The 23,578-nt window shown below is 42.2% G+C and overlaps 1 protein-coding gene across 2 annotated transcripts in view; it reads left to right on the top strand.

Moving 5' to 3' along the window:
* Nucleotides 1-833: 833 nt before the first annotated feature.
* Nucleotides 834-23,578, top strand: part of srcin1a (SRC kinase signaling inhibitor 1a) — a 46,048-nt gene continuing 23,303 nt past the window's right edge. For both annotated transcript variants that reach the window (XM_071471581.1, XM_071471573.1), the window contains exons 1-10: nt 834-859; nt 1,733-2,088; nt 7,207-7,233; nt 14,814-15,009; nt 16,302-16,597; nt 18,296-19,113; nt 19,548-19,649; nt 20,085-20,212; nt 22,104-22,124; nt 22,822-22,982. In XM_071471581.1, the coding sequence (XP_071327682.1) occupies nt 1,756-2,088; nt 7,207-7,233; nt 14,814-15,009; nt 16,302-16,597; nt 18,296-19,113; nt 19,548-19,649; nt 20,085-20,212; nt 22,104-22,124; nt 22,822-22,982 (2,082 nt within the window). In that variant the 5' untranslated portion in view covers nt 834-859; nt 1,733-1,755. The remainder of the gene's footprint in view (nt 860-1,732; nt 2,089-7,206; nt 7,234-14,813; nt 15,010-16,301; nt 16,598-18,295; nt 19,114-19,547; nt 19,650-20,084; nt 20,213-22,103; nt 22,125-22,821; nt 22,983-23,578) is intronic.

Here is a 23,578-nt window from a genome sequence, read left to right as displayed (position 1 = left end):
GTCCGACAGCCTTGGTTTGCAGTGGAGAGCTCGATGGTAATGCTATTAACCAGGAGGTCAGTCCATTTCGCCTCACCCTCGCTCAGTTTATCAGCGCTTCATAATGTGGTGGATGTAAGGGCAGGGTGTTGAAACAGCTGATCACACTTGAGTGCGATATCTCTCCAAGAATGAATGTGGGTTCACGACAGGTGCGCAGTTTGACTGCGGCTACGTTGGAATGATCGCAGACCTTCTGCCCCTAACAGGCTTCCCCTGTGTTAAGGTTTCTCCACCGGAGAGGGTTGCAGCCTCCATCTGACCAGCTTCCTCCTCCTCTCTTCCTCTGCGTTCATTAACAGTCCATTTGTTGCTCCTGCCCCGAGGAGCCTCCCTCTGCTGCTCACTCGCTCAGCTCATCCTAATGCTGCTGATGAGCCTTTAATGTACAGATGGTGCTCTTCATTCAGCCCGATTAAGCCTCAGCACTTTTTCAGTTTATCTGGTGCTTTTTTATTATTATCCATCTCTGAATTGATTGTTCAACTACCTGCTTCAAATCTTAGCTAATTAGGAGTTAATGATTACACGTGCATGATGGTTGTCATTCACCATTCTTTAGGTTATTGTAAGAAACTATTAGCATTCATAGCAAACCATTTCCCCATATGTCAACCCTTATGAATACATTATAATGCATAAATAATGCATTAACTAATTGTAATTCAGAGAAAGCGCTATCATTCCACGATAGCACTTTTCTGATGGTCATGTGATGATGTTCTGGTGTGTTTGCTTGCACATCTGTGCACAAACACACAAATTAACCCTTGGCATGTTTTTCTTCTAGCCAACGCCGGGGCCTGTTATCCTAAGCAAGGTAACTCACTGGGCGAATGGCTCCCCGCTCTTTTATCATGTTTTACATTCATTGGTTTTTCCAGTCACATATTTTTTGTGTAACCATACTGTCTCCTCCTTGCTGCCTCCTTTCCTTTCCTGCATGCCTTCCACCTCAGGCTGTGTTGTCTGTCAGTTAAAGCACTGATAAAAGGCCAGGGGCTGTCAGAGTGATGCGCCTCCTTAAAAACGGACAGCAGAATCAGTAACCTCCAGAGACGAGAGACAGTAAGAATATGTAGAGCTGTAGGGAAAGCTCAGAAAGAAGGACAGGAGTGGGTGTGGAGGAGAACAGGGACAGAAATGAAAGAAGTGCTCCAGCATGTTCCCACCTGACTTTCAGTCACTCAGTTTTCAGTACTTTGTTTTTCTGTTTCCTAAGAAAACAATAAAAGCCCCTTAAGATGACAAGCAGGCATATCACAATGGAATATCCAGCAAAACAAATTCAGTTTGAGCCTCTCCCTTTGATCTATTGCAGAAGCATTTTACTTTTCTCATTTTTCTTCCCTTCACAACTTGAAATCAATAATTCTGCAGGGAACCGCTCCGTCCTGGTGGCAAATAGTCTAACATCCCATCCCATTTCTTTTTCTCTCTCTCTCCCTCATTCTCTTTCTCTTGTCCCCTCTGTGCCTTATTTTTTCCACGATCCTTCTCTCTGCTTCATTTGTTTCCACCTGTGTGTGCCTGTTCGGTGCGTATGTATGTCTCCACCCTGAACTCTTTCTGCATGCTTGTGTGGGTGGTGATTCACCTCCTTCTTGCACATTTTCTACCCCTTCCTCCTTTCTTCCCCTCCTTCCTTCTTCTCCTTTATCCTCCCTTCTTCTTTTCTGTCCTCACTGCTCAGATCCCGAGCGTGGTGGCAGTCACATGATCTCGACAGATGACTTGGAGTATCCACGAGAGTACCGGACGCTGGGGAACAGTGCTCGGCGCTTCTCCAACGTGGGCCTGGTGCACACGTCGGAGCACCGCCACACTGTCAGTGCTGCCCAGAGCCTGGAGGCCCTGACCAACCTGCACAAAGCTGACATGGAACGCAAGAGGGATGCCTTCATGGATCACCTGAAGAGCAAGTACCAGCAGCAGCAGCAGCAGCAGCAGCTGCAGCATCCACACCACAGCCCGCACCACAACCCACCATCGCCCTCACCCTCCCATGCCAGTATGAGGGGCACGTCAGAGCGGTCTGCACGTGAGCAGGTAAGCAGGTCACAGCCCCGTGAGGATTTCTCACTCTTACACAACAAACAATATTTGCTATAGGTAAACATCCTAATGTCATTGTCAAATTAATGTTTATTAATTAATGAATGTTTGTCGTGGGTCTGGTTTCCTTATTTTGTCATTTGGAGATAGATTTTCCACCTCATTTAGTTCTCACAACATCTCTATTGGCAATTAACATGGTGGCATCAACAGAAAAATTATGTTACATATAGACACAGAAAGTCCCATCAACTAGATAGAGTCATATGTATCAATAGGCAACAATAAGCCTCCTGTCAGAAAACATCCAGACTGAAAGCAGCTAAATGATTCACATTGTGCTCATTGAGATAATTGAGGGAGAGTAAACGCATAAAAGAAGACTGTCAGGTGGTCTTTGTGTTAGCAGAAGTTGTCATTAAACTGTCACAGCCAAACTTTTCTTTGTGCTGAACTTTACATACAGGGGCAAAGCTGGCACTGCTGAGATGTGAAGGGAGACAGGAAGTCACACACACACATGCACATACTGAACACACTACATATTAATGCAGTTCTTGAAACACTTGGTGATAAGGTTTTTCCTTTGCTCGCCATCTTTGGATCAATATTTTTTTCTTTTGTATCTCACTCACTCACTCACTCACACACACACACACACACACACACACACACACTGGACATACTGTACTGTACACAAACATGCTCTCCCTTTGTTTGAGCACCGCTGCTGTGTGTGTATTCATGTAATGACGTGACAGAAAAGCACATCAGGGGAGATGGGAGCCAATGAAAGGGAGGGAGTGAGAGAGAGAGGGAGGCCGTGTGAAAGACAAGTGGAGTCCGTAGTTGCCGTGGCAACATCTCCCATATATGGAAGTAGGGATATCGCATTGCAAAGGTCAGATTGTGTGGAGAAGGAGGGATTGTACAATAATGAAGACGGAAAAGAAAGGGGGGAATAACAAGTGGAAGGTAGACAGTTAAAAAAAAAAAAATAATAATTTGAGCAGCCGGGAGAGTGGACAGTCCTAAAGTGACAGGGCATTTTCACAACACGCGGGAGGAAGCAGCAGAGCCCAGGATTCCTTGTCATTTCGTGGATATGCAAAGCATGGACAGTAAGGAAGGAAGGAGGGAGGGGGGAGGAGCTGGGGAGGAGCAGAGCAGCCAGTCAAGCAGCCCACCGCTCAATTAGCCAGCACCAGCAGGAGCCAGGCACCCATCTGCGAAGGAGTTAATCGGCTGGTGTTGTAATGAATTAAATAAAGAGTTTCCGCCGCATGTGCTACTGGAGAGCGAGACACAGAGAGAGAGAAAGAGAGAGAGAGAGATAGAGAGAGAGAGGGGGAGAGAGAGGGAGATTGACTGAAGGAGAGGGAGGGAGGGTAAGAGAAGCAGAGGGAGGGAGAGACAGGCAAAAACACGATGAGGATTCGCTGCACCTGACGGACAGCCTGGGATGACTGGAGTTGTGGACAGGCACAGGTGCACTGCAGGTGAGATGGGGCTGGAAGCTTGAAACTGGAAGCCAGAGGCTGTAGAGTGTGTATGTGTGTGTGGGGGGGTGGGTGGGTGGGTAAGGGCTGTGCCAGCTGGGATTAGATTCCACGCCTGTTATGTTTGTTGTGGTTGTTGTGGTGACGGTGTGCATATGCTCACAGGGCAGAAGCCCAGGCTAGACGATGGCTGAGTGGACGATACTGTAAACTGTACACAGAGCCATTTATGCATCTGTCTGGGTGAGTGTTTATACACTGTGCAGACTAGTGTGGGTGTTTTTAAAATAGAGAAAGAAAGAGGAAAAGGGCTGCAGTAACGTTGAGACACCTAACTGGACCGGAGGAGGATTGAGGGGGAAAGAGAAAGAGTAAGAATGACTGAGGAGGGGGGGGGGGGGGTGCAGAGAGGATGACGACATGAGAAAGAGACGGGGTGGAGGAGGGGTGGTGTGAGTGCAGCCTGCTTTACATGCAGGTCAGGTAATGCAGCGCTCCACTCTGTGTGCCTACATCCTTATGTTGGAGCTATGTGGCCAACTCCAGTGACTGAACATACATGCCTGTGTGTAAGCCTACACATGGGCGTCTTTACTTAGCAGTGAAGAATGCATTTAGCCCCTCAGCCCCAAGTTTAATCTGACATTTCAAATATACATCAGTTACTCTGTCCCCTTGGGGCTCACAGCATATTTAATTCAACAGGAGGTTAAAAATGACAAGATGCACATTTGAGCTAAGTAGTAGAGCTTCACTCAAGAGTTTCATCTGTCGTCAGGGATTAGTGTGATAACTCTGACAGTATAAAGCATCTTGAATATAATTTCTACGCAGAGAAAATGCATTGATTGCAATGATGATTGCCAGGATGGAGAACGTTCATAGGGAAATGAAATAGTCCCTCTCCAGTTTGCTCTCACACCCTCCCAGAGCAGTATTTGCATCTCAAAGTCCAAGTTCAGTATATCCGCAGCTGTCAGCAGAGCAACGGTTAAAACAACACAAAGCGGTGAAGAATGACTGTTTACTTTACCTGTGAGTAAGCCTCATTAAAGCAACAAACAGAGAAACACCGGCAGAGACAGACACACAATACCACAAATCACTTCTGCACCATTAAAGCCCTCAGAGTCATTTAGCTTTGTGGGGAAAAATAAAATCATTAATGTTGTCTGAACAAGTGAACAGCAATTATTTACGATGCGCCAGTGGTGCCCCTGAGCTGCTGTCAGCTCAACAGATTGTCAAGGACGAAGCTTTACTGGCTGGCTGAGCTGAATGAGTGATTGACACATGATGAGGTGGTCAAGGCCAGGACAGGTTCAACTTGTATTATCTTATCCCTAATAGTGACCCACTTTAGCCATGAACTCTCCCCCCCAAGTCTGACTGAGAATCAGCTTTTTGACCACTTCCATTCAGACCACGTGTGAATGTTTTATAGATTCAGCTCTGCCCCAGTCCTGACAAGCAACCTGGTTTTAAGCTTCTGCATTAATGCATTTTCCAGATTAGACACAGGGCTTTTAAAGGTCTTTCTTTATTTTATTAATGTAATTGAGCATGTAATGGAGATACATAGGTCACTGACAATATATAGCATAAAAAAACATACAGAACAACTAGCTTGGAGAGAGAAATTCTCCTCAGCGTCAGGAGGAAATATTTCCTCTGTTTAGTGTAATTATTAGGAAACAAATTGACCCCAGACTATATACTTGCTGTTTTGGCTTGTTCTAAAACTGCCATATGAGACCCAGCAGGCTTTAATGTTTCTTTGCTAAAAGTATCACTTTGAGAAGAATATAAATCTACCTCCCTCCATGTTTTAAGAGGTGGTTATGATATGGTCTCATGTCTTCATCTGCAGGTTAGGTTCTTTGCATCTGAAGATTTGGAGTCCTATCATTGATGATTATATCAGAACTCAACAGGACTCTACTGCAGTTAGTGTATAGTGCAGCTGCAGTGTATGCTGATTTACTGGCAACTCTTGAATAATGTACAGTTTATTTAACTTTTAAATCATACTCCAGAGAATGTATGGGCAATAATTCGATTATATCTATAATAATTCTATTCTGGTAACTTTTTGTTGATCTTTTGTTTTGTTTTGTTATTCTTAAAGTTAAGAATTAAATTAAAAAAACAGCCAGTAGGAACTGCCAGTAGGAGCTGCTGAAAGTTTGAAAACAAGTAATTGTTGGTGGCTGCAGCTGAACACCTGTGAAAACATAAAGTAACTACTACATGGAACTGGGACACAGCCCTTATAGCCTGTAAATGGTTACACAGTGTTAGACTAGATGTTTTATGGCCAGGGCACATTACTTGGATTACTGTAAGTAGAACACATCATTCTGTATCAGGCAAGACGTTGTTCCAAAATAGAGACAGAAAAGAGAGAGAGAGAGAGAGAGAGAGAGAGAGAGAGAGAGAGAGAAGAGAAGAGCGTCAAGTGGAAAAGAATGGATGGATGGAAACAGGGCCAAATGAGGAAACGTTAAGTGAAAGATTAGATTACAATAAGGTAATAATCAGGGAAGATGCTGCCCCTGATGCTTTTGTTTACTGAAATAATCTTGGCTTTTGTTGAGACAATATTAAAATGGAAGGCTGATAATGAAAAACCACCTGCTATCATAAATCAAAACTTGCCTGTCACTGTTTTTTTTTCTTCTTTTTTTTTTTTTTAAATCCCTGTGCCTGGAGAATAATGTGGGTCCTGTAGCAGCGAGGCTGAATGGACCGAAAATTGCCTGAAGATAAGAATAAGAACTAGAATAAGAGTTTGGATTAGAATTAAAATTCATGAACTCTGGCCAATCTTTTTTTAATTTTCTGTGTCATTTTGAGGTATTTCTGGGCCATCAGTGGCTCGGCTTGGTTTTAAGTGTAAGGTAATTATGTTTTAATGGAAAGCTGACTTCCTGAGGCCACTGCCAACATGCAAGCACCTTTTCATACATGGCAGAGCAGCAGGAAGGGCAAATGGACAGATGAGATATACAGCCATGTGCTGCTGAAAATAAAATAAGCAGGTGAGGTGGTGAGGTTCAGATCAAAAGAGCGCGGCAGGTGCAGGGAAAGCAAAAGAGACAGGCGAAGAGCGAGGTGGAGACAGAGCGGTTGTTGCTTGCCTGTGGCAGAGAAGTCTGGGAGAGAGGCCAGCGTCACAACAGAAGAGTGGGCCGCTGTTTGATTCGATTTCACTCTATTCATTTCCTCCCCTTCACCAGCTGCAGCCAACAGTGCAGCCTTGTTTCAGGTGCGTCGTAACCTGATGCCTGCAAAACACAGCCACCCCCTGCATTAACACCAATCACACTTAAATGATTGTGGTGTAGATGGCTGCATTAGATGAGGCTGTCAACAATGTTAATGAGTTTCATATATAGAAAAGGAACATGTCACATAAAAACAATTTATAAAATGCAACTGATGATGTTTTTTGTGGAGGAAGCATTGGATTTTTCTGCAGTCAGCCTCTATCTCCTCTCCAATCCAGTTTCTTCTTTATATCAGTAAACTCAAGCCACTATCAAATATCTAACTTTTCCCTTTTTGTCTCCCTCCCTTCTCTCCCTCTTTTCTCCTTCATGAAACGCCACAGCAACAGCCCAACTACTGGAGCTTTAAGGTCAGTGCTGCATGTCTAAGTGTCTCTGTGATTTTGTCATTCTTCGTGTCCACTGTGCATGTGTACGTGTGTGTGTGTGTGTGTGTGTCATTGGTGCTGTGAGATCACGCCAGACTCCTCAGGCATCACCAGCCTATCTCCCTCAGCCCCTGGCTGCTGCAACACCCAGCTCACTTGGCATCTCTTGGGTCTTTGTGCAGTGTGCGTGCTTGTGATTGTGGTGTGTGTCGGGTTGCGGTGGCAGAGGTGTCAGGGGTGGAGACAGCTTAAACTTCTCCGGCTCCATTTAATCTGCAGAAGACGATTCTCTTAGGATTTCTAATACCTCAGTCAGCTAGCATTAATGGCTAGAAGTCATGTGACCTTGCTGAAATATTACTCAGACTGACTGAGACATTAAGAAGACACTTCAGACATGCCGCAGAGGCATTATTCAGATAATGCTTTGACATTAGCTCAAATGCTCGAGCCATGGCTGGGCTGCAGAATGGGTTTTATCCACAGGTTGCACGGAGGAAATATGGGTTGTCTATACTGGAGAAGGCATCAAGACATATTGTGTACATCACTTATGTTAAATCCACAGAATTTAACCTATTTGTTAACTGGTATGCATTGTAATGTGCATTACTCTATTGTTGCACTACAGCTCGCAGAGACAGGAAGGGAGGTTAAATAAGTCACAGAACATATTGATGTGTGTGTGTGTGTGTGTGTGTGTGTGTGTGTGTGTGTGTGTGTGTGTGTGAGAGGGAAGAGTACACAGCTTATCTGTGGTGTAGTCTTCCCCAGGTCCCTGCTCACAGTATCATTTGGACATGGTGGAAATGTTACAGAATATCAATAGCCTTATGCCCTGACCCATGGGGAAGGCTAAGCAATTTATCCCCCATTCCCACAACTACTTTAACCTCAAACAAGAGTGATATGAAATGGATTTTAGAGACCCGTCTGTCACATAAATCTATTACACAACGATTTTAGACTCTGCAGGAGGGTTGCAAAACCTTGTAGGTATGAGTGCGTAGGTGAGTATAAGTATGAAGAAAGAAACTTTAAACGTCAAACCATCAAAGTTTTTTAATAAAGGATTCGAACCTGAAATAATGTGTTTCCAGCAAGACTTAGTTTAAAAATAGTAGAGCCGTAACTGATGATTGTTTTCATTTTCGTTTAATCCACGGATCATTTTAAACATTTGGTCCAAAAAAAGTGTCAAGAAATGCTCATTATAATTTTACAGATATGTCTTTTTAGTCTGACAAACAGTCCAAAACTCACAGCTACTCAGTTAACAATGATATAAAACAGAGAAGGACAGAAAATATTCTCGCTTCAGAAGGTGGAAACAGAGAATGATCATTAATTGCTCTGAAATGAACAGAAATGATTAATCGCCTATCAAAATAGTTGCAGATTAATTTTCTGATAATCAACTAATCTACCAATTGTTGCAGCTCTACAAGGAAAGAATGTTTTATTTATGGTTCCTTGCACTTCCTGGTAGAGTAAATGGCAGTTAATCACTTGATGTTGCTTTGCAGCAGCCAAAAAGAATACATAAAGGGAGGTAGCTTTATCACCACACAGCAAGACTTACAATTTATTTATTGGCACCACAAGGTGCTGCAGTGGTAATAAAACGTAGAGTGAAACAAACCAAAATGCTCCTTGTGGCTCCAGATCTAAAGCTATTTGCTTTCAATGCACACACTGTTGTTGACACCTCATCCTGCTCAGTTTTCTTCATTTCACAGTAAAGCTTCTGAAAGCCCTGTCCCACTCCCTCATCCCACCACCTCTAATCTAAGCTCAAGTCTCTCGCTGGATTCCCCTGCCTACGGAAAATAAACACTAAACAGGCCTACTATGAGGTCTGCACTACACTAATTTTTCACCTCTGAAAAAAATATTAATCTCAAGGATCTTATCAGTTAATAATGTGTTAAATACAGGCACTTTTTTTTTTTTTTAAAAACCTTATTGTTGATGATTATAAGTGTTTGGCTTGGAACAATTCACAGTATCTAAAGAAAATTGTCTGGAACATCTAGACTCCACTATCTATCAGACAAGAGAAACATGGGGACAATCTCAGCCATCATCTCCCCTCTCAAAGAGGATGCCATTTTGCTTCTGCTCTTTCTGAGCAAACCTCACCTCAACTACACAATTCGCAGCAATTTGGCAAAGCAATTTGTTCCATGCTTTGATGACTCCTGGTATAATAAAGAGACAGGACTCTAGGAGTGTTAGGGGTTGAGGGATTCCACATCCAGGCAGAAGATTGGCCTGAGAGTCGAAAAAGACTGAGAGAAATAATGATAGTGGGCAAAGAGCGAGCAGAGACAAACGGATGTGAGATATGGATTGATGCAGAGAGCTGTTTTCTGTCTCCATTTTGTGAAAATGAGAGCTGTGGATTTTTTTTCATGGACCCATGTTAGCGGTAGAGAGAGACACAAAAAACTCAAATGCAGAAAGCAACAACACAAGCAAGCTACCTTGATGCAACTTTGGCCTTTGCCACTCCAGACAGAGAAAGAGGCAGATATGTTGACATAAAGCAGCTCAGCAAGAATCAGAAGCGAGCTTTGGGAGTGGTGGGCGAGGACAAATGAGTGAAAAGGGATAAAAAGTGCGGGGAGAAAGACAGACAACTGGAGGCAAAGACAGACACAAGCTTTTAAGGAAGAGAAAGATATAATTAGGAGGTGAAAAAAGCTATAGGAAAAAGTTTAGAGGAGATGCAGGTAAGGTGTGAGGATTGTAATTTTAACCATTTAACACCTGTCTACAGTTCATACCGTGGAGCCAAAGACTCCTGTCACTGTCATTTCACACAGATCTGTGACATGTCTGCTGCTGATGTCTTACTCCAGTCCAGCAGAATAATGCACTTAGGAGAAACGGTTGGAATGATGAGCCTCACAGCAGCCATCATGTGACGAGCCAACCATTGGATTTTTTTAATACCAATTAACAAATCACAGCCTAGATGTTTACAGATTCACTAGTGTTTTGACAGTTATAATAAAGTTGATTCACACATGACAACCACTTCCTGACCATTGGAGAAAAGGAGAGAAAGGCGGTATTACTTGATGCATTTCTACTGTTCACTTAAAGTAAGAATAAAGACAAATACGAAGCCACATAAGGCTGGAAAATGCAGATATTGACTATCTGTTTATATATCATGACTACAATTTTAGCCACAAGAGTTAAAATAATATTAAATCAAGTTAAATATAGAAACGTAACAAATCTTTTGACATGAGTCATGGTGGAAATCGAACCTTAGAACTGCTCAAACTGCAAGACAGCCAATCAAAATATAAAGAAAGAAATCCATCCAATTGTTTGACAGCCAGCTCATTGGTTTTTAAGGCAATTAATCAGGTGCCGTGACCCCTCCCTCAAACCTTCAAACTGTACATCAACTGATCTGGCTGAAATTTCTCAGATAAATTTACATTTTATTGTCCAGGAAGCATCCATTACAGTATGTTTAAAAGTGGTTCTCCTGTTATTTCTTTTTTTTCATTTTTCATTAGAATATTCTGTAGGTGAAGAGAAAATCAAGTGGGAAGCTGAAAACACATGCAATTGAACAAGGTTAAGAGGTCTGCAGACTAAATAAGATAACCGTGAAGTGTCAGATGGAGTTCGATGGATTGTCCTCTACCAGACAAAAAAAATAAATAAATAAATAAAATCTACCATTATCTTGACCTTAAAACAGAGCCGTGTATGTGTGTGTGTGTGAATGTGATCATGCTTGTGTGTACAAACACGAAAAAAGAAAAGACATAGTGGGAGGCTGTGTTGAGTTTAATGCAGTTTGTAGCCTAAGGTCTGTTGTCAGGCTGCCGTGTCCTGCTTTCCACTCCATTCGCTTATGTTCTGTGTAAGATCATCCTGTTCCCTCCTTGTTCCTGAGTACCACCAAGCCTTTATAACAATATAGAGTTCTCAACAGTAATTGAGTGCTGTTGAAAACGTCTGGATCACTCACAAAGAAAAGGTTGAGGTGGAGGGAGGGAGGTGTAAGAGGATAGTAGAGGAAAACAAGAAGGAGGTGGAACCAGTTTCCCTCAAAGGAGGCTGTGAACACCATCATGTATAACACTGACATGTCTAGCAGGACCAGATGCATGACCAGATGGTGTATTCACATATAACATATACAATGCAAAATATCTACAGAGAGATATTTTCAGTTTTCATTTCACATAAACCACCAATATGGAAGTCAATGTTGTAACAAGCCTGTTGTAAAACGGCAATCTGATTAACAGTATATATAACAGCTGTGGCGAGGTTACTCACATTCATAGATGGGGGTTTCATCATAGTAGTTGGTGAACGAGGAGAGCACTACTTTGTCACTTTCCTTTCCCTCCACAGATTTTTTTTTCTTTCTCAGCTTTTCAGAAATTTAAAATGCAGACATTGTGAGAAGCGAGCTCAGTCATGCAGCTGCAGCAGTGCTGTATTCTCAATTCCCTTTTCCTATTTCATAGAAAGCTCCGACTAGGTTATTTAGCCTTGAGATAAAATTCTCACATGCAGCTGTAGAATGACTAAAGATATTGAAACATGAAGTTGCTCAGTTTTTTTCTCTCAGCTGTACAGAAAAAAAGAACAGATATTCTCAGGAAAAATCTTCTTTGATGCTTTAGACATGGTGGCCATTCCCATTCAAACTGAAAGCTGTTATTACCTTGCTGTGCCAAATGAAGTTCTGCGTCACTCTTACTGAGTAATTGGGTTTAGCTTAGATTGCTGGTTCCATTACAGTACCCTTTCCAAGTCAGTTTGCAACTCAGAGCCTAACAAATCTTATATCAAAACATTTATCACTCACCCTTCTGTTAGCATTGAGAAGGTGATACGTAGCCTTATCTGGAGATAATGATATTTGGGGAGATGCACCTATTTGCTTTCTAGCTGACATTTAGATGAGAAGATTGATACCATTCTTTGAAACATTAAGCTATAACCACTTAGCTTAGCTTAGCAAAAAAACAGCCAGCCTGGCTCTGTCCAAAGCCAGAAAAAATCCACCTGCCAGCACACTTCATATCTTGTTTATTGAATCCTTACAAAAGACTGTTTAACTGTAGGTTATGTGTCAGACTATTTCTTGATTGGGACCAGAGACTTTCTGGAGTTTCAGTTGCCTAGCAACTGCTCAGAGCCAAGAGATAATCTGGTTGTGACCTTTGGACAGAGGCAGGCTAGCTGTTTCCCCCTGCTTCCAGTCTTTGTGCTAAGCTAAGCTAACAACCACTGGTGGTAGCATCATATACATATTGTACAGACAATCTTCTCATAACTCCTGGTAAGAAAACAAACGAGTAGTGTGTCAACTCATTTCTTTAAATATGAAATAACTGCATTTATAACTTTGGGTACCTTAAATTTGGTGAAATCTAAACAAAATCTAAGGGATTCAAAGAGATTCTAACTTATAAAGAAGATTCACCACTGCATTCAGATAAAATAAAATGCTATCAAACACCACCCTACCAAATATGTTCACATTTGTCCCTAATGTCTTTCATATCTCACTGTAGTTCACCAGAATATGACACAATGCAATACATGCTGCTCCTCTGTGTTGTTGGTGACTGTGTTATTGTTGTTCAGTGTGGTCACAGTTTAGATAAATGACCCTATTAGAAAACACACTGGTTGTTATCTGTCAGAATCACCATCCCTCTGCGTGCTCAGACTCTGTCTGCCACCACTATCACTGGGCACCACCACTATCATTCTGTGTGTGGGTATGTGTGACTGAATTATGTATGATAGTGACAGAGGGAGAGTACACTATAAAAAGGATTTTTTTCAGTTCTAAGACCTGATGGGGTTTGTAACTTGCCTTGCAATACACAAGTGATAGCAAAGCAAGTGACTTAAAGAACAAATTTCCAATGATAGTAGTTTAGTTACTGTTTACTTTAGTGCTGCAACAATTAATTATGTAATTGAATGACCAGCGTTTAATCAGCAACAATCATTTATCTGACTGATAAATGACTTACACAATTAATTGGCTAACACATTTATCAAGCAGTAAGATGAAGAGTCTACAGCCATGCAAGCAGCTCTGTTTTTGGGCATAGCAGTGCTTTGAGCTAAATGCCAAGATGCTTATTTTAAGTAGGTGTAATGTTTAACACATTCACTGTCTTGTTAGCACTCAACACACAATGTAGAAGAGGCTGATGGGAATGTATTATTTTTTTCCCCGTACTTTTAAGGTTTATACAAAATTTCACAGCTGTCCATCCAATAGTTGCATTACCACACAGAGAACCATGCCACTAGAATAGCTGAAAATGTAAAGCATTTTCCAGTTTTACTTCAATGATTTGCTGCATTTCTCTGATTTGCATCATTGTAAATGGAATTCCTTTGGATTTTGAACTGCTGATCCGACTTAAACAATTTGGTTTCTCAGATATTGTAATGGAAATTCTTTTACTCATTTACTGACATAGATTAAATGATTAATTAACTGAAAAAATATCTATGATGAAAGTGATTTCCGGTTGCAGCCCCAGTTTACTGTGCAGCTTGGCCTCTTGGCTTAGTGCCCAGTTAACAAAATCATAAATGGATGTACAAATGTGTTGTGTTTATTGTTGTGTGTGTATGAATGAATTCAAACAGCTCTCTGTTGTGAGCGCAGACATGGCCCTCCGTGTAGCTTCTGTCAGAGTCTCACATTAATTAAATACCACATTAATGAAACCCACAGCAGAGCCATGCTGCAGTTTGACTCAGGCAGACGAAGGGAGAGAAGGAAATCCTTGAAAAGAGGAAAAACTGTTCATGGTGCAAGGAGGAGGAGACAGGCACAGCCACTGTACTGTGGCTAAGGATGTGTCTGCCTCTGCCATCCAAACAATCAGAAGATAGCATTCTGGGAGCTCATTACAGCAGCCTCTGAGCTGGAGGAGACGCTACAGCAGTGGGGGATCAGGGAGCCAGTTCAGTGAGCTCATCCCCAGCCGCACTAACAGTCTTTCATTGAGAGACGCTTGGGCATAGGCTAGCAGGATAAACCCACAGTGACAGCCCGGGATTTGCATGAGCTTCTCCTCCCATCCCACAAGCATTCATTTAAAGTTTGTAGCTGCAAAGGGACAAGAGTTTGGATGAGGGCATGTGGGAGGTGTGTAGAGTTGAGTAAACATGACATAACTTATGCTAAGCTGGAGCACAGTTTCTGGCTTAATTTTGCCCCTCACCCACCGTACGTGATTCATGGAGCCTTGGAGTTCTGGGCCATTTGAGTACAACTATATTGTGTTTTTCTGCTGCAGCATTCAGCTGATGTCAGATACTGTGACTCTGTTAATTCGTAGTGAATGACTAGTAGCTAAACCATTGTCAAGGTCTCGTTAATCTTGTTATGTGGTTCATTGTGTGGAGTCTCATTGTGCGCTCACTGTCTCTTTTCCGGTTGGTGTTACTCAATTGGCCACATCCAATCCATTCTCTATGCCTCGATTTAACCTCTCACTAGATGATTGTGTGTCTCCATGTGTCTTCTCCTCCTGCAGAGCCGCAGTCCACGGCATTCCCAGTCTACCCAGTCTGGGCTCGCCGACCAGGCCGCCAAGCTCTCCTTTGCCTCTGCTGAATCCTTGGAGACCATGTCAGAAGCTGACATCCCCATCGGGTTCAACCGGATGAACCGTTTTCGCCAGAGCCTGCCGCTGTCCCGCTCTGCAAGCCAGAATAAGCTACGATCTCCAGGTTAAGATCTGAAACACTTCTGGCAGGTTCTGTCACAACACGCTGGTTGGACATGAGGAAAATTTGCAGCTGTCTGTTTACTTAATATAGCTGCTGATGTGAACCACTGTGCGTACTCAGAATGTGAAGAAGTGTAATCGTCTCACTTCATTTACTGTAACAGTTTCAGTTTAGTGTAATTGCTCTGTTGCAGAGAACTGGAGAGCAGTCAGTCATGACTTTACACTTTACACTTTGAGCAGGTGGAAAACTTACAATATAACATTAATCTTTTCACTATAGACAATGTATTCACAATATATTCAGCCAGAATGCACAAGCAAACCTTTTTCATGAAATCTGTGCTGGTGTATGAGCTGTAAAGTGTACTTTATAATATGTAGTATGGGATTATTAAAGCATATTATTTTGCTCAGGTAGTTTATTTGACTGTAATATTGCACACCTGTATTTATGTTTATGTGCAACTGCACGAATAAACTCAAGAACAGGTTTACTACAATAGGACCTTGGGAGTATAGAGAGGATTAGTGTGAGACTGGTTCAAAGGTGACCAAGGTGTGGTGTTAAATCGGGCAAGGTGAGATTAAAAAAAAAAGTGGCTGTAAAACTAAAGTGGCACTGACTGATGAACAGAACAGCAGAGCTGCCAATCTTTCCACTCCATGTCTCTATACTAACCACTGTCTTTGTTTTCTTCTCTCCCTGACTCGTCAGCAGTATCTCACTTATTTTGCTTGACTTTTAATCACTGGTCTTTCTTTGCTTTGTTTGTTCTTTTTGTTTGTCCCACGGTGTATGAAGATGAATATTCAGGTTAGTCAGGCATCAGACTCGTCTTTTCCTATAAAATCAAGGGTTACAGCAAAGTTTTCTGTGAAGTGTGGGTATTTTGGGGTAGTCTAATATTCATTATATGTATTTAATTATCGATAGGACGTAGGTTTTATGTTAAAAAGTAGTACTAAACATTCAACCTGGCTCAAAAATCTTTGCACCTTAGTTTGTGAATTCTCAGCCAGCTCCCAAAGTCCTTTTCTCACATTCAGAAAGAGAGAAATGATGTTTACACTGTCACTGATTATTCATGCTGAGATCTTATAGTTAAAATCATTATCTAGAACTCATATGCCAAGAGGCAGAACATTTGGATCATAATTAACAACACTGTAGCTTGAAAATAGCAAAATATGCCACAAGATTAGACAGAATTACTTCTCTATTTGTTCTCTCTTTCCACTAAAGCTATTATCTTATAACTCAGCCATCTCTCCTCTATCACTCTCATTTAGGCGTGCTGTTCCTGCAGTACGGGGATGAGACACGCCGAGTGCACATCACCCATGAGCTCAGCAGCCTGGACACGCTGCACGCCCTCATCGTCCACATGTTCCCTCAGAAGTTGACAGCCGGCATGCTGAAGTCACCCAACACGGCCATCTTGATCAAGGATGAGGCGCGTAACGTCTTCTATGAGCTGGAGGACGTCAGGGACATCCAGGACCGCAGCATCATCAAGATTTTCCGCAAAGAGCCCATCTACGCTTCCTACCCTGCAGCTGCACACCTGGCTAATGGAGACCTGAGGGTGAGGAGAAGGGAGCTGGGAGAGTGGGGAGGTGAAGAGGGCAATCCAGGGTATTTTAGAGGGAAAAATGTTGTCTGATCTCCTCCAAGTCTGATGTTTGACAAGTGAGTCGTCAGTGAGAACTGCTATAATAATGTGCCTCTACAAAAAGAGGAACAGTGCAAGGTAATGGTGTTTTTTGTATTTCAGTGGTAACTTTTGACAGGCTATTGCAGCATATGTTGGCTAGCAATTTAACAGGTATTCCTCCTGGAAATGGATTTTCTTATCTTCAAGTAGGCCATCTGTTGCTGTGCAGACACCAGAGAACAATGTTCTTCTGTGAAATGAGCATATTTTACCATCCGAAGCTATTTCTGCTTCAGTGAAGATCAAGGAAGCCTGAGGGAAACCTTTTTTTTAATTATTTCATACAAAACCCTGCTTACCATCTGCGTTATTCACAAAATACTTCTATTAACGATGCATCAGGCAGTGAAAAATTACAGTTACGCCTGTCTATATTGTGCCTGCATGTACTGTGCTGTATGATTTGTGTGTATGCATTTGTGCATGATCATGCATGTTTTGTTCCTGTGTACAAAGGCAAAGAGACAGTTGGCCTTTAATGTGCAGAAGCACATCTACTTTTTAACATACCATACAACTCAGTTTGATACCAGGAAATCCTACAGGCAGGATTTTGTGTGACACTCTTATTGAGCAACATGGAGAATCATCAAAGTTATCGAACATCTTTCACAGTAAATGTGAGATGCACAGTCCACAGTCTAAGAAGTTTTATCTTCTTTACAACCGTTGGAGACTAAACACAGGCTGCATCTTAACAAGCATTTTGCCATTCATGTACTCCTGTGCATGTTGTGTGTGTGTGTGTAGTTTTGTTTTGTGGAGCAAGTCAAGGTTCAAGCTGCGTTTCATATATTTTGTTGCTTGTTTACGCTCTGTCCATAGAGTTTGTGCAAACAACACCATGTCTTATAGCCGTGAATATATGTTTATGAACATGTCCCTGGGCATAAAAGCTCAGCAGAACAAATTCTTTTGTCATGCTCCAATATTTTCTGTGTAGTACATTGTGCCGCATGACAAGGTTAGCTCGAATGCTGAGAAACAAATGAAAAAAAAAAGAAAGAAAAGCAGAGATGAGTTAAGCAACAAAAGTAGTTATGTGACAAGGGAAAATAGTATTTGGCTTTTTGGAAGCTGTAAAAATGAGAAAAACCACAGCAGGTATAAATCCACAGTGGGGAAACTGAGGCAGAGGAGGGTTGACAAAAGCATCAGGACATGTTTAATGATGTTATGATGCTGTACAAAGAAAGGCAGGTAGAGGAAAAATAAAAGCTAAGTTGAAAATGGTGGCTATAAATATATTCGACTGGGTAGCTTTGTCTCCTGTATCCTGTTACCACTCTACTGGAAAGAATAAATGGATATACTGACCTTTTGAAATGTTTCCATGTTGGCCCACACAGTCCATTTTATTTCATGTGAAAATTCTAACATTTTTAGACATTAAATTCTGCCATTAGTTGGTCTTTTGAGAACTGAATTATCTTCCATTGGCATCTGCAGATCGTGAAAGCATGTTCAGCGTTAGATCAATGTCATGTTTATGTCAGACTGACATGGCAAACACAGCACTGCCATGTGCAAATCTCCATGGTAACTTTCAGCACTGCTTGTTCATTTCAGAGGGAGATGGTGTACTCCTCTCGCGACTCCTCCCCAACTCGCCGTCTCAACACCCTCCCCTCCTCTACAGCCTCAGCGTCTTCGGGCTCTCCATCCCGCTCACGCCTCTCCTACAGCGGGGGCCGCCCTCCATCCTTCTCCGGGTCCCATCCCCAGCATGAACAGGCCCGACACCCCCACCATCCCTCAGCCAGTCACGCTGCCAATGCAGGCCTGTCCCCCTCACCCAGCGCTATCCTGGAGCGCCGTGATGTCAAGCCTGATGAAGAAGTGTCTGCGAAAAACATGGCGTTAATGAAGAACGAAGGGCTGTATGCCGACCCCTACAGCTTGATGCATGAGGGCCGCCTCAGCATCGCCTCCACCCAGTCTTTAGCTGCCATCGGAGACCCCTTTAGCTTCCCTGTTTCCAGTGGCCTGTACCGCCGTGGCTCTGTGCGATCTCTCAGCACTTACTCAGCCGCTGCTCTTCAGGGAGACCTGGAGGACTCTCTCTACAAGCCTGGAGGTTCGCTTTACTCTGACACGTACTCCTCAGCCACTCTTGGCATGGGTTTTCGCATGCCGCCCTCATCCCCACAGAAAATCCCTGACATGCAGCTGAGGGACAGGGACTCGTATTCCAGCTCTCCCAGCAGAGCCTCACCCGTCAGGCAGACCTTTCGCAAGGATTCCTCCTCTGTGTTTGTGGAGAGCCCGAAGTCGAGGCCCAGCTCTGGTTCAGAGCCTCTGTGTCTGACAGCCGGGCCTGGGGAGGGTGGCAGGGCCACACCTGGTTTTGGTTCTTCGTTGTCTGGACAAGACTCTGACACTAGCAGGTCAGTACCAGTATGTGTGGTGAGTTTTCTTAAGTTATGTCATGGGGTCGTGAAAAACTGTCTAAAACTGAAAACAATAGTGATAGTTTTGAGTTGTAAGTTTGTATCTTGTCTTGATGGTTTGATGGAAAGGGCAGGACTGTGTCATGTACCACCAGTCAGGAAGTGACAAAAACAGGGAGATGTCACTGTAAATCAAATCAGATCATACTAAATAAAGAAGATGAGCTTTATATAATTACTTATCTAAATATATTATTTCTAACTCCAACATGAAGTTTTCATGTTCTTTAAAAGATTTACTGCTTAAACTAATGCATTAAAAATGCAAAAGCTATTGTGTAACCAATTGCATTTAATCCAGATCTTTTAAATTATCTCTTTATGGGTGCATTAAGTGTTTTGTTACACAATTGTAGCTTTTACTGTCCTAGGGATCATCGGCTGGAGCGAATGGAGGCCATGGAGAAGCAGATAGCCAGCCTGACTGGCCTGGTCCAGAGTGTGCTGACCAGAGCACCAGACAGTGACAGCACGTAAGACTCTCCATTATACCCCATTAACCCTCAACAACTCACAGATACAGCTTCGGCTCAGACACATACGCAGCATTATTGACAGGAACAGTAGCAGGCTATTATCAGAGCCATTATCAGCTCCATAGAAGTGAAGTGGTGCATTACTTTGTGTGAGCACAGCACAAGTACAGAGCACTAAACATTAGCTGTAAGGCACAGTGCTATTGATTTATGCACTGATACAGAGAGATGTGTAAGATAGCTTTTCAGTAGATTTCCTCAGTTCCTCATTTACACTGAACATTGTTATCATGACACTTCACCCTCAAGGACACAATAAGGGCTCATTAACAAGACAATAACTTGGTACTGTAATCAGACTGATAGTGTCCAATAGTGGTGCTGTTAGCGTTAGCACTGTAATTGCCTTGCCCTGTGGCCGTTGATCCTCAGATGCGGCCTGCTGCGTCTCTGCATGATGGCGGGCTGCCCTCCGGACCAAGGGACGGAGTTCTCACGGCCATTACCTTTCTCTTCCAGCGAGAAGACCGAAACCAACAGTGACGGCTCCGCCACAGGAAGTGAGTACAGTGTAATGGTGACCTGTGTACTCACTGCTCTACTTATTACTAACACTGCAGCTGCCATGCTAATCCCTGCGCTATCTAGAGATTCTTTTACAGTTTGTTTTTCCTGCTGACAATGAACTGGAATTTACAGAGAATAATGAACTTACAAAGAGGTGAAAAGGTGATCTCCTAGTTTTAAGACTGGATTTGACAGTGCTGTCACAATGGGAATCAGGAACATGTGATTGGACCAGGAAACGGCTGTCTTTAACACCTTGTTGATTTAGTTAAAAGTTGTTGATTTGGTTAAGGTTGCTTTCACACCTTTGGTTAAGTTCATTTGGTCCAGACCAGGGGAAAAAAATGGTGCATTGTCTCCTTTTAGTTCCTGTTCACACTGACTTTTAAGAAACTAGCTGTTATCATGAAGCTATACAGACTGATCATTATGTTTTCACTGGAAGCAAACAAAGAAATAGATGACTATGAGCATTATTAGACTGCATATTGACCAAATTTTATGAATAATGACATTGACTTGTACTGCAATGTAATTAGTGTGGGAACTAACAATCACTGTCATCATTGATTAAATTGGTGATTAATCAATTAAAATAGTTTTCTCTATAAAATGTAAGAAAATTGTAAAAAAATGACAATGTTACAATTTAGTTGATGATGAGAGAATGAGAACTGTCCATATCAAATAAAGTTCAAAAAAATATTCATGCATAACACAAGATCAGATCCTCACAGTGGAGAAGCTGGAAAAAAATGCAGTTTTTGTTCAGAAAAATCACAAAATTATTATTTATCAGAATAATCTCTGACTAATTTTCTGTCGATATGACTAATTGATTAACTGTCTAATTGTTCAGCTCTAGTGGGATCTCTATATCATGTACTTTTGAATGGACTTAATGGACTCAGAGTACACAAAGTAGATCTACCAAACACACCAGAGTTTTATTAACAGCTTCCACAACAGCTGAAAATGAACAAAACCACACAGACAAATGAACAAGAGTTTGTTTTAACCAAACCAAAGGGATTAAGTGTAAAGGCACCCTTTAACTCTCACTGAGATTTCTACTTCATCCATCTCTCATTCTCTTTTTCTGTTTCTCTTTCACAATGTCTTTGTCTTTTGAAGGTGAAGAGTTTCATTCCAAGTGACTCATTTGCCATTTGAAAATACGCTTTATAGATTGGTTGAAGATGAGGCCACTGCAAACCTTTAAGAGAACAGTGCAATGCCTGGGAAAGACATTTGAGTATTATACTGCTAAGTCAGAAAGAGAAGAGAAAATCAGTATTAATTTCATCTCAATTTGTTATGTATGCGGATGTTTCTAGCTTTATTGAGCATAAATCCTAAAAGCACAAATACCAAAATGAAAGAACATCACTTTTGACTTTCTCTGCACTGGATGCAAGGGTAATTTTTTGTTGATAAGCGTGCAAAACAAATATTTCTCAGTATAGAATTTTTGAAATACTGACAGGAATCATTTTTCAACATCTATATCCTATATATACTCAATGAGTCTCCTTTTCTTTTCTTTTATTTCTCAAATCCCTGTTTTTGTTTTCCTCTTTTTTTCTACCCTGTTCATAGTGGTATAATTTTGTGGTGCACTTTTGGCACAAACTGTGTCTGTGGCTAGACCTTCATGGAGCCGGTGCAAGGACACAGTTGTCTTTGAAGCTTCCCCACAAATTGATCCACTGCCAAAAGACCAAGCCATCACCAGAGTAATTTTCCCTGCTGTAGTAAATAAAAATGCTGTCCAGGATCATCATTCTGTAAATATGAACTCTTAAGACTTTCCTCTCCCTTGCTGTCTCTCTGTCACTCTCCCATTAATTTCTCGGTAACTGGCTCACTCTTTCTATATTCCAGCTGGACGGCTGAAGCAGAAAGGTAGTTGCCATCTCCTTCTCTTTCTTCCTTTTTATTTCTCCTATCAGACATCTCCCATGGCTCTCTGCCCTCTGTATGGGTGTGTGGTGTTTTTGGGTAGCTGGCGGTGTCTATCCTCAAGTTTTTCTCCTGGTTGGTTTCAAGGATTGCGGACCTTCCCTCGTCCTGTCTCTGTCTCCACTGTTATGATCTCTTCTTGGTTATTCCCTTGGGGATTTCAGAGGGCTGTTTTGTCACAGACTGGTCACTTCTTTATGAGTGTGTGTGTGTGTGTGAGAGAGTTTGTACAATGAAGAGGCATATGTGTGTGAGAATAGCTGGGGAGTCAATGGCCATACTCACAAAGCCCTGTGTTAAGATAAGAGCATGGTTATCCCCCTGTGTGCCACTACTGAATAGACTAATTGCACTTCTATATAGGTTACTAATGGCATGAGCTCACATTTCTCCCAGTGGGCTATTAGTTTTGTGAATATGGCGCTTTTGTTACATTCACACACTATATTAGCTCAAGTGTGTGTGCCCAGACTTTCTGTGTGTACATTTCTTTGAGCCTGTATGCTATGTGTTACTGTTTGTACTGTGTGTCATGCTGGCTGACTACAAATCTCACTGGAGCACAGCCCAGCAAACTAACCAATGTGTTTCCCAACGACCTCCTGGCGCCCCCCCCCCCATCTTGCTCTGTGATTGGCAGCTAATACACCATCGGCTCCTTTAGCTCTGATGCCGCCACCACCTTCTAACACAAACCAGGTGAACAGCGTCGGCCGCTTGCAGATGCAGCTCCACCTGCACGGCCTGCAGCAAAATGCCACTGACCTGCGCAAACAGCTCACCCAGCTGCGCAAGATACAGGTATATCCATTGACATTTAAATGATGTTTCTTTACAACAGCATTTTTTTATTTACCATTAGTTGATTCTGGTTATACAGATTGCTTTAACTGTATTTGCCCATGTTTGGAAATATTTCTCTAGTTCATAATTTGTCTCCTTTTCCCTGCCATTCAGTGATTTAAACCTATTTTAATGTAGCTTTTAGCTGTCAGCTGGCATAAAAAAATGTGCAAACAGCAACTGATGTTTGTGAACATGGAGGTCATGCCTTGGTGTGTGTTTCTGAACACTGTCCTGGATGGCCACTAAAGTACTAGTGTGTGTCTGATTACACCGTTGAAATGTAAAGAACTCTACAGTCCAGCCTTCAATTATTTGGACAATTACACAGTTTTTGGTCTCCAGGATCTGAACATCAGCAGATTCAATTTTATATAAAATAATAGATACTACATTAAAGTGCCAAGTCTCAGCTTTAATATGAGTGGATTTATGTCAAGAGGACTGTGTGGGAGACATAGCTCTTTAACACAAAGTGCCCAAATTGCAAGAGTTTAAAAGTGCTCTTGGCTCATAATTGTTTCTTGGGCAGCTGTGTGTTGTTTCAATAATAG

Source organism: Trachinotus anak, unplaced genomic scaffold, assembly GCF_046630095.1.
Source record: "Trachinotus anak isolate AG129_WGS33_773 ecotype Australia unplaced genomic scaffold, CSIRO_AGI_Tana_v1 ptg000003l, whole genome shotgun sequence".
NCBI lineage: Eukaryota > Metazoa > Chordata > Actinopteri > Carangiformes > Carangidae > Trachinotus > Trachinotus anak.
Note: the sequence above shows the minus strand (reverse complement) of the source record. Positions and strands in the feature narration are given on the sequence as shown.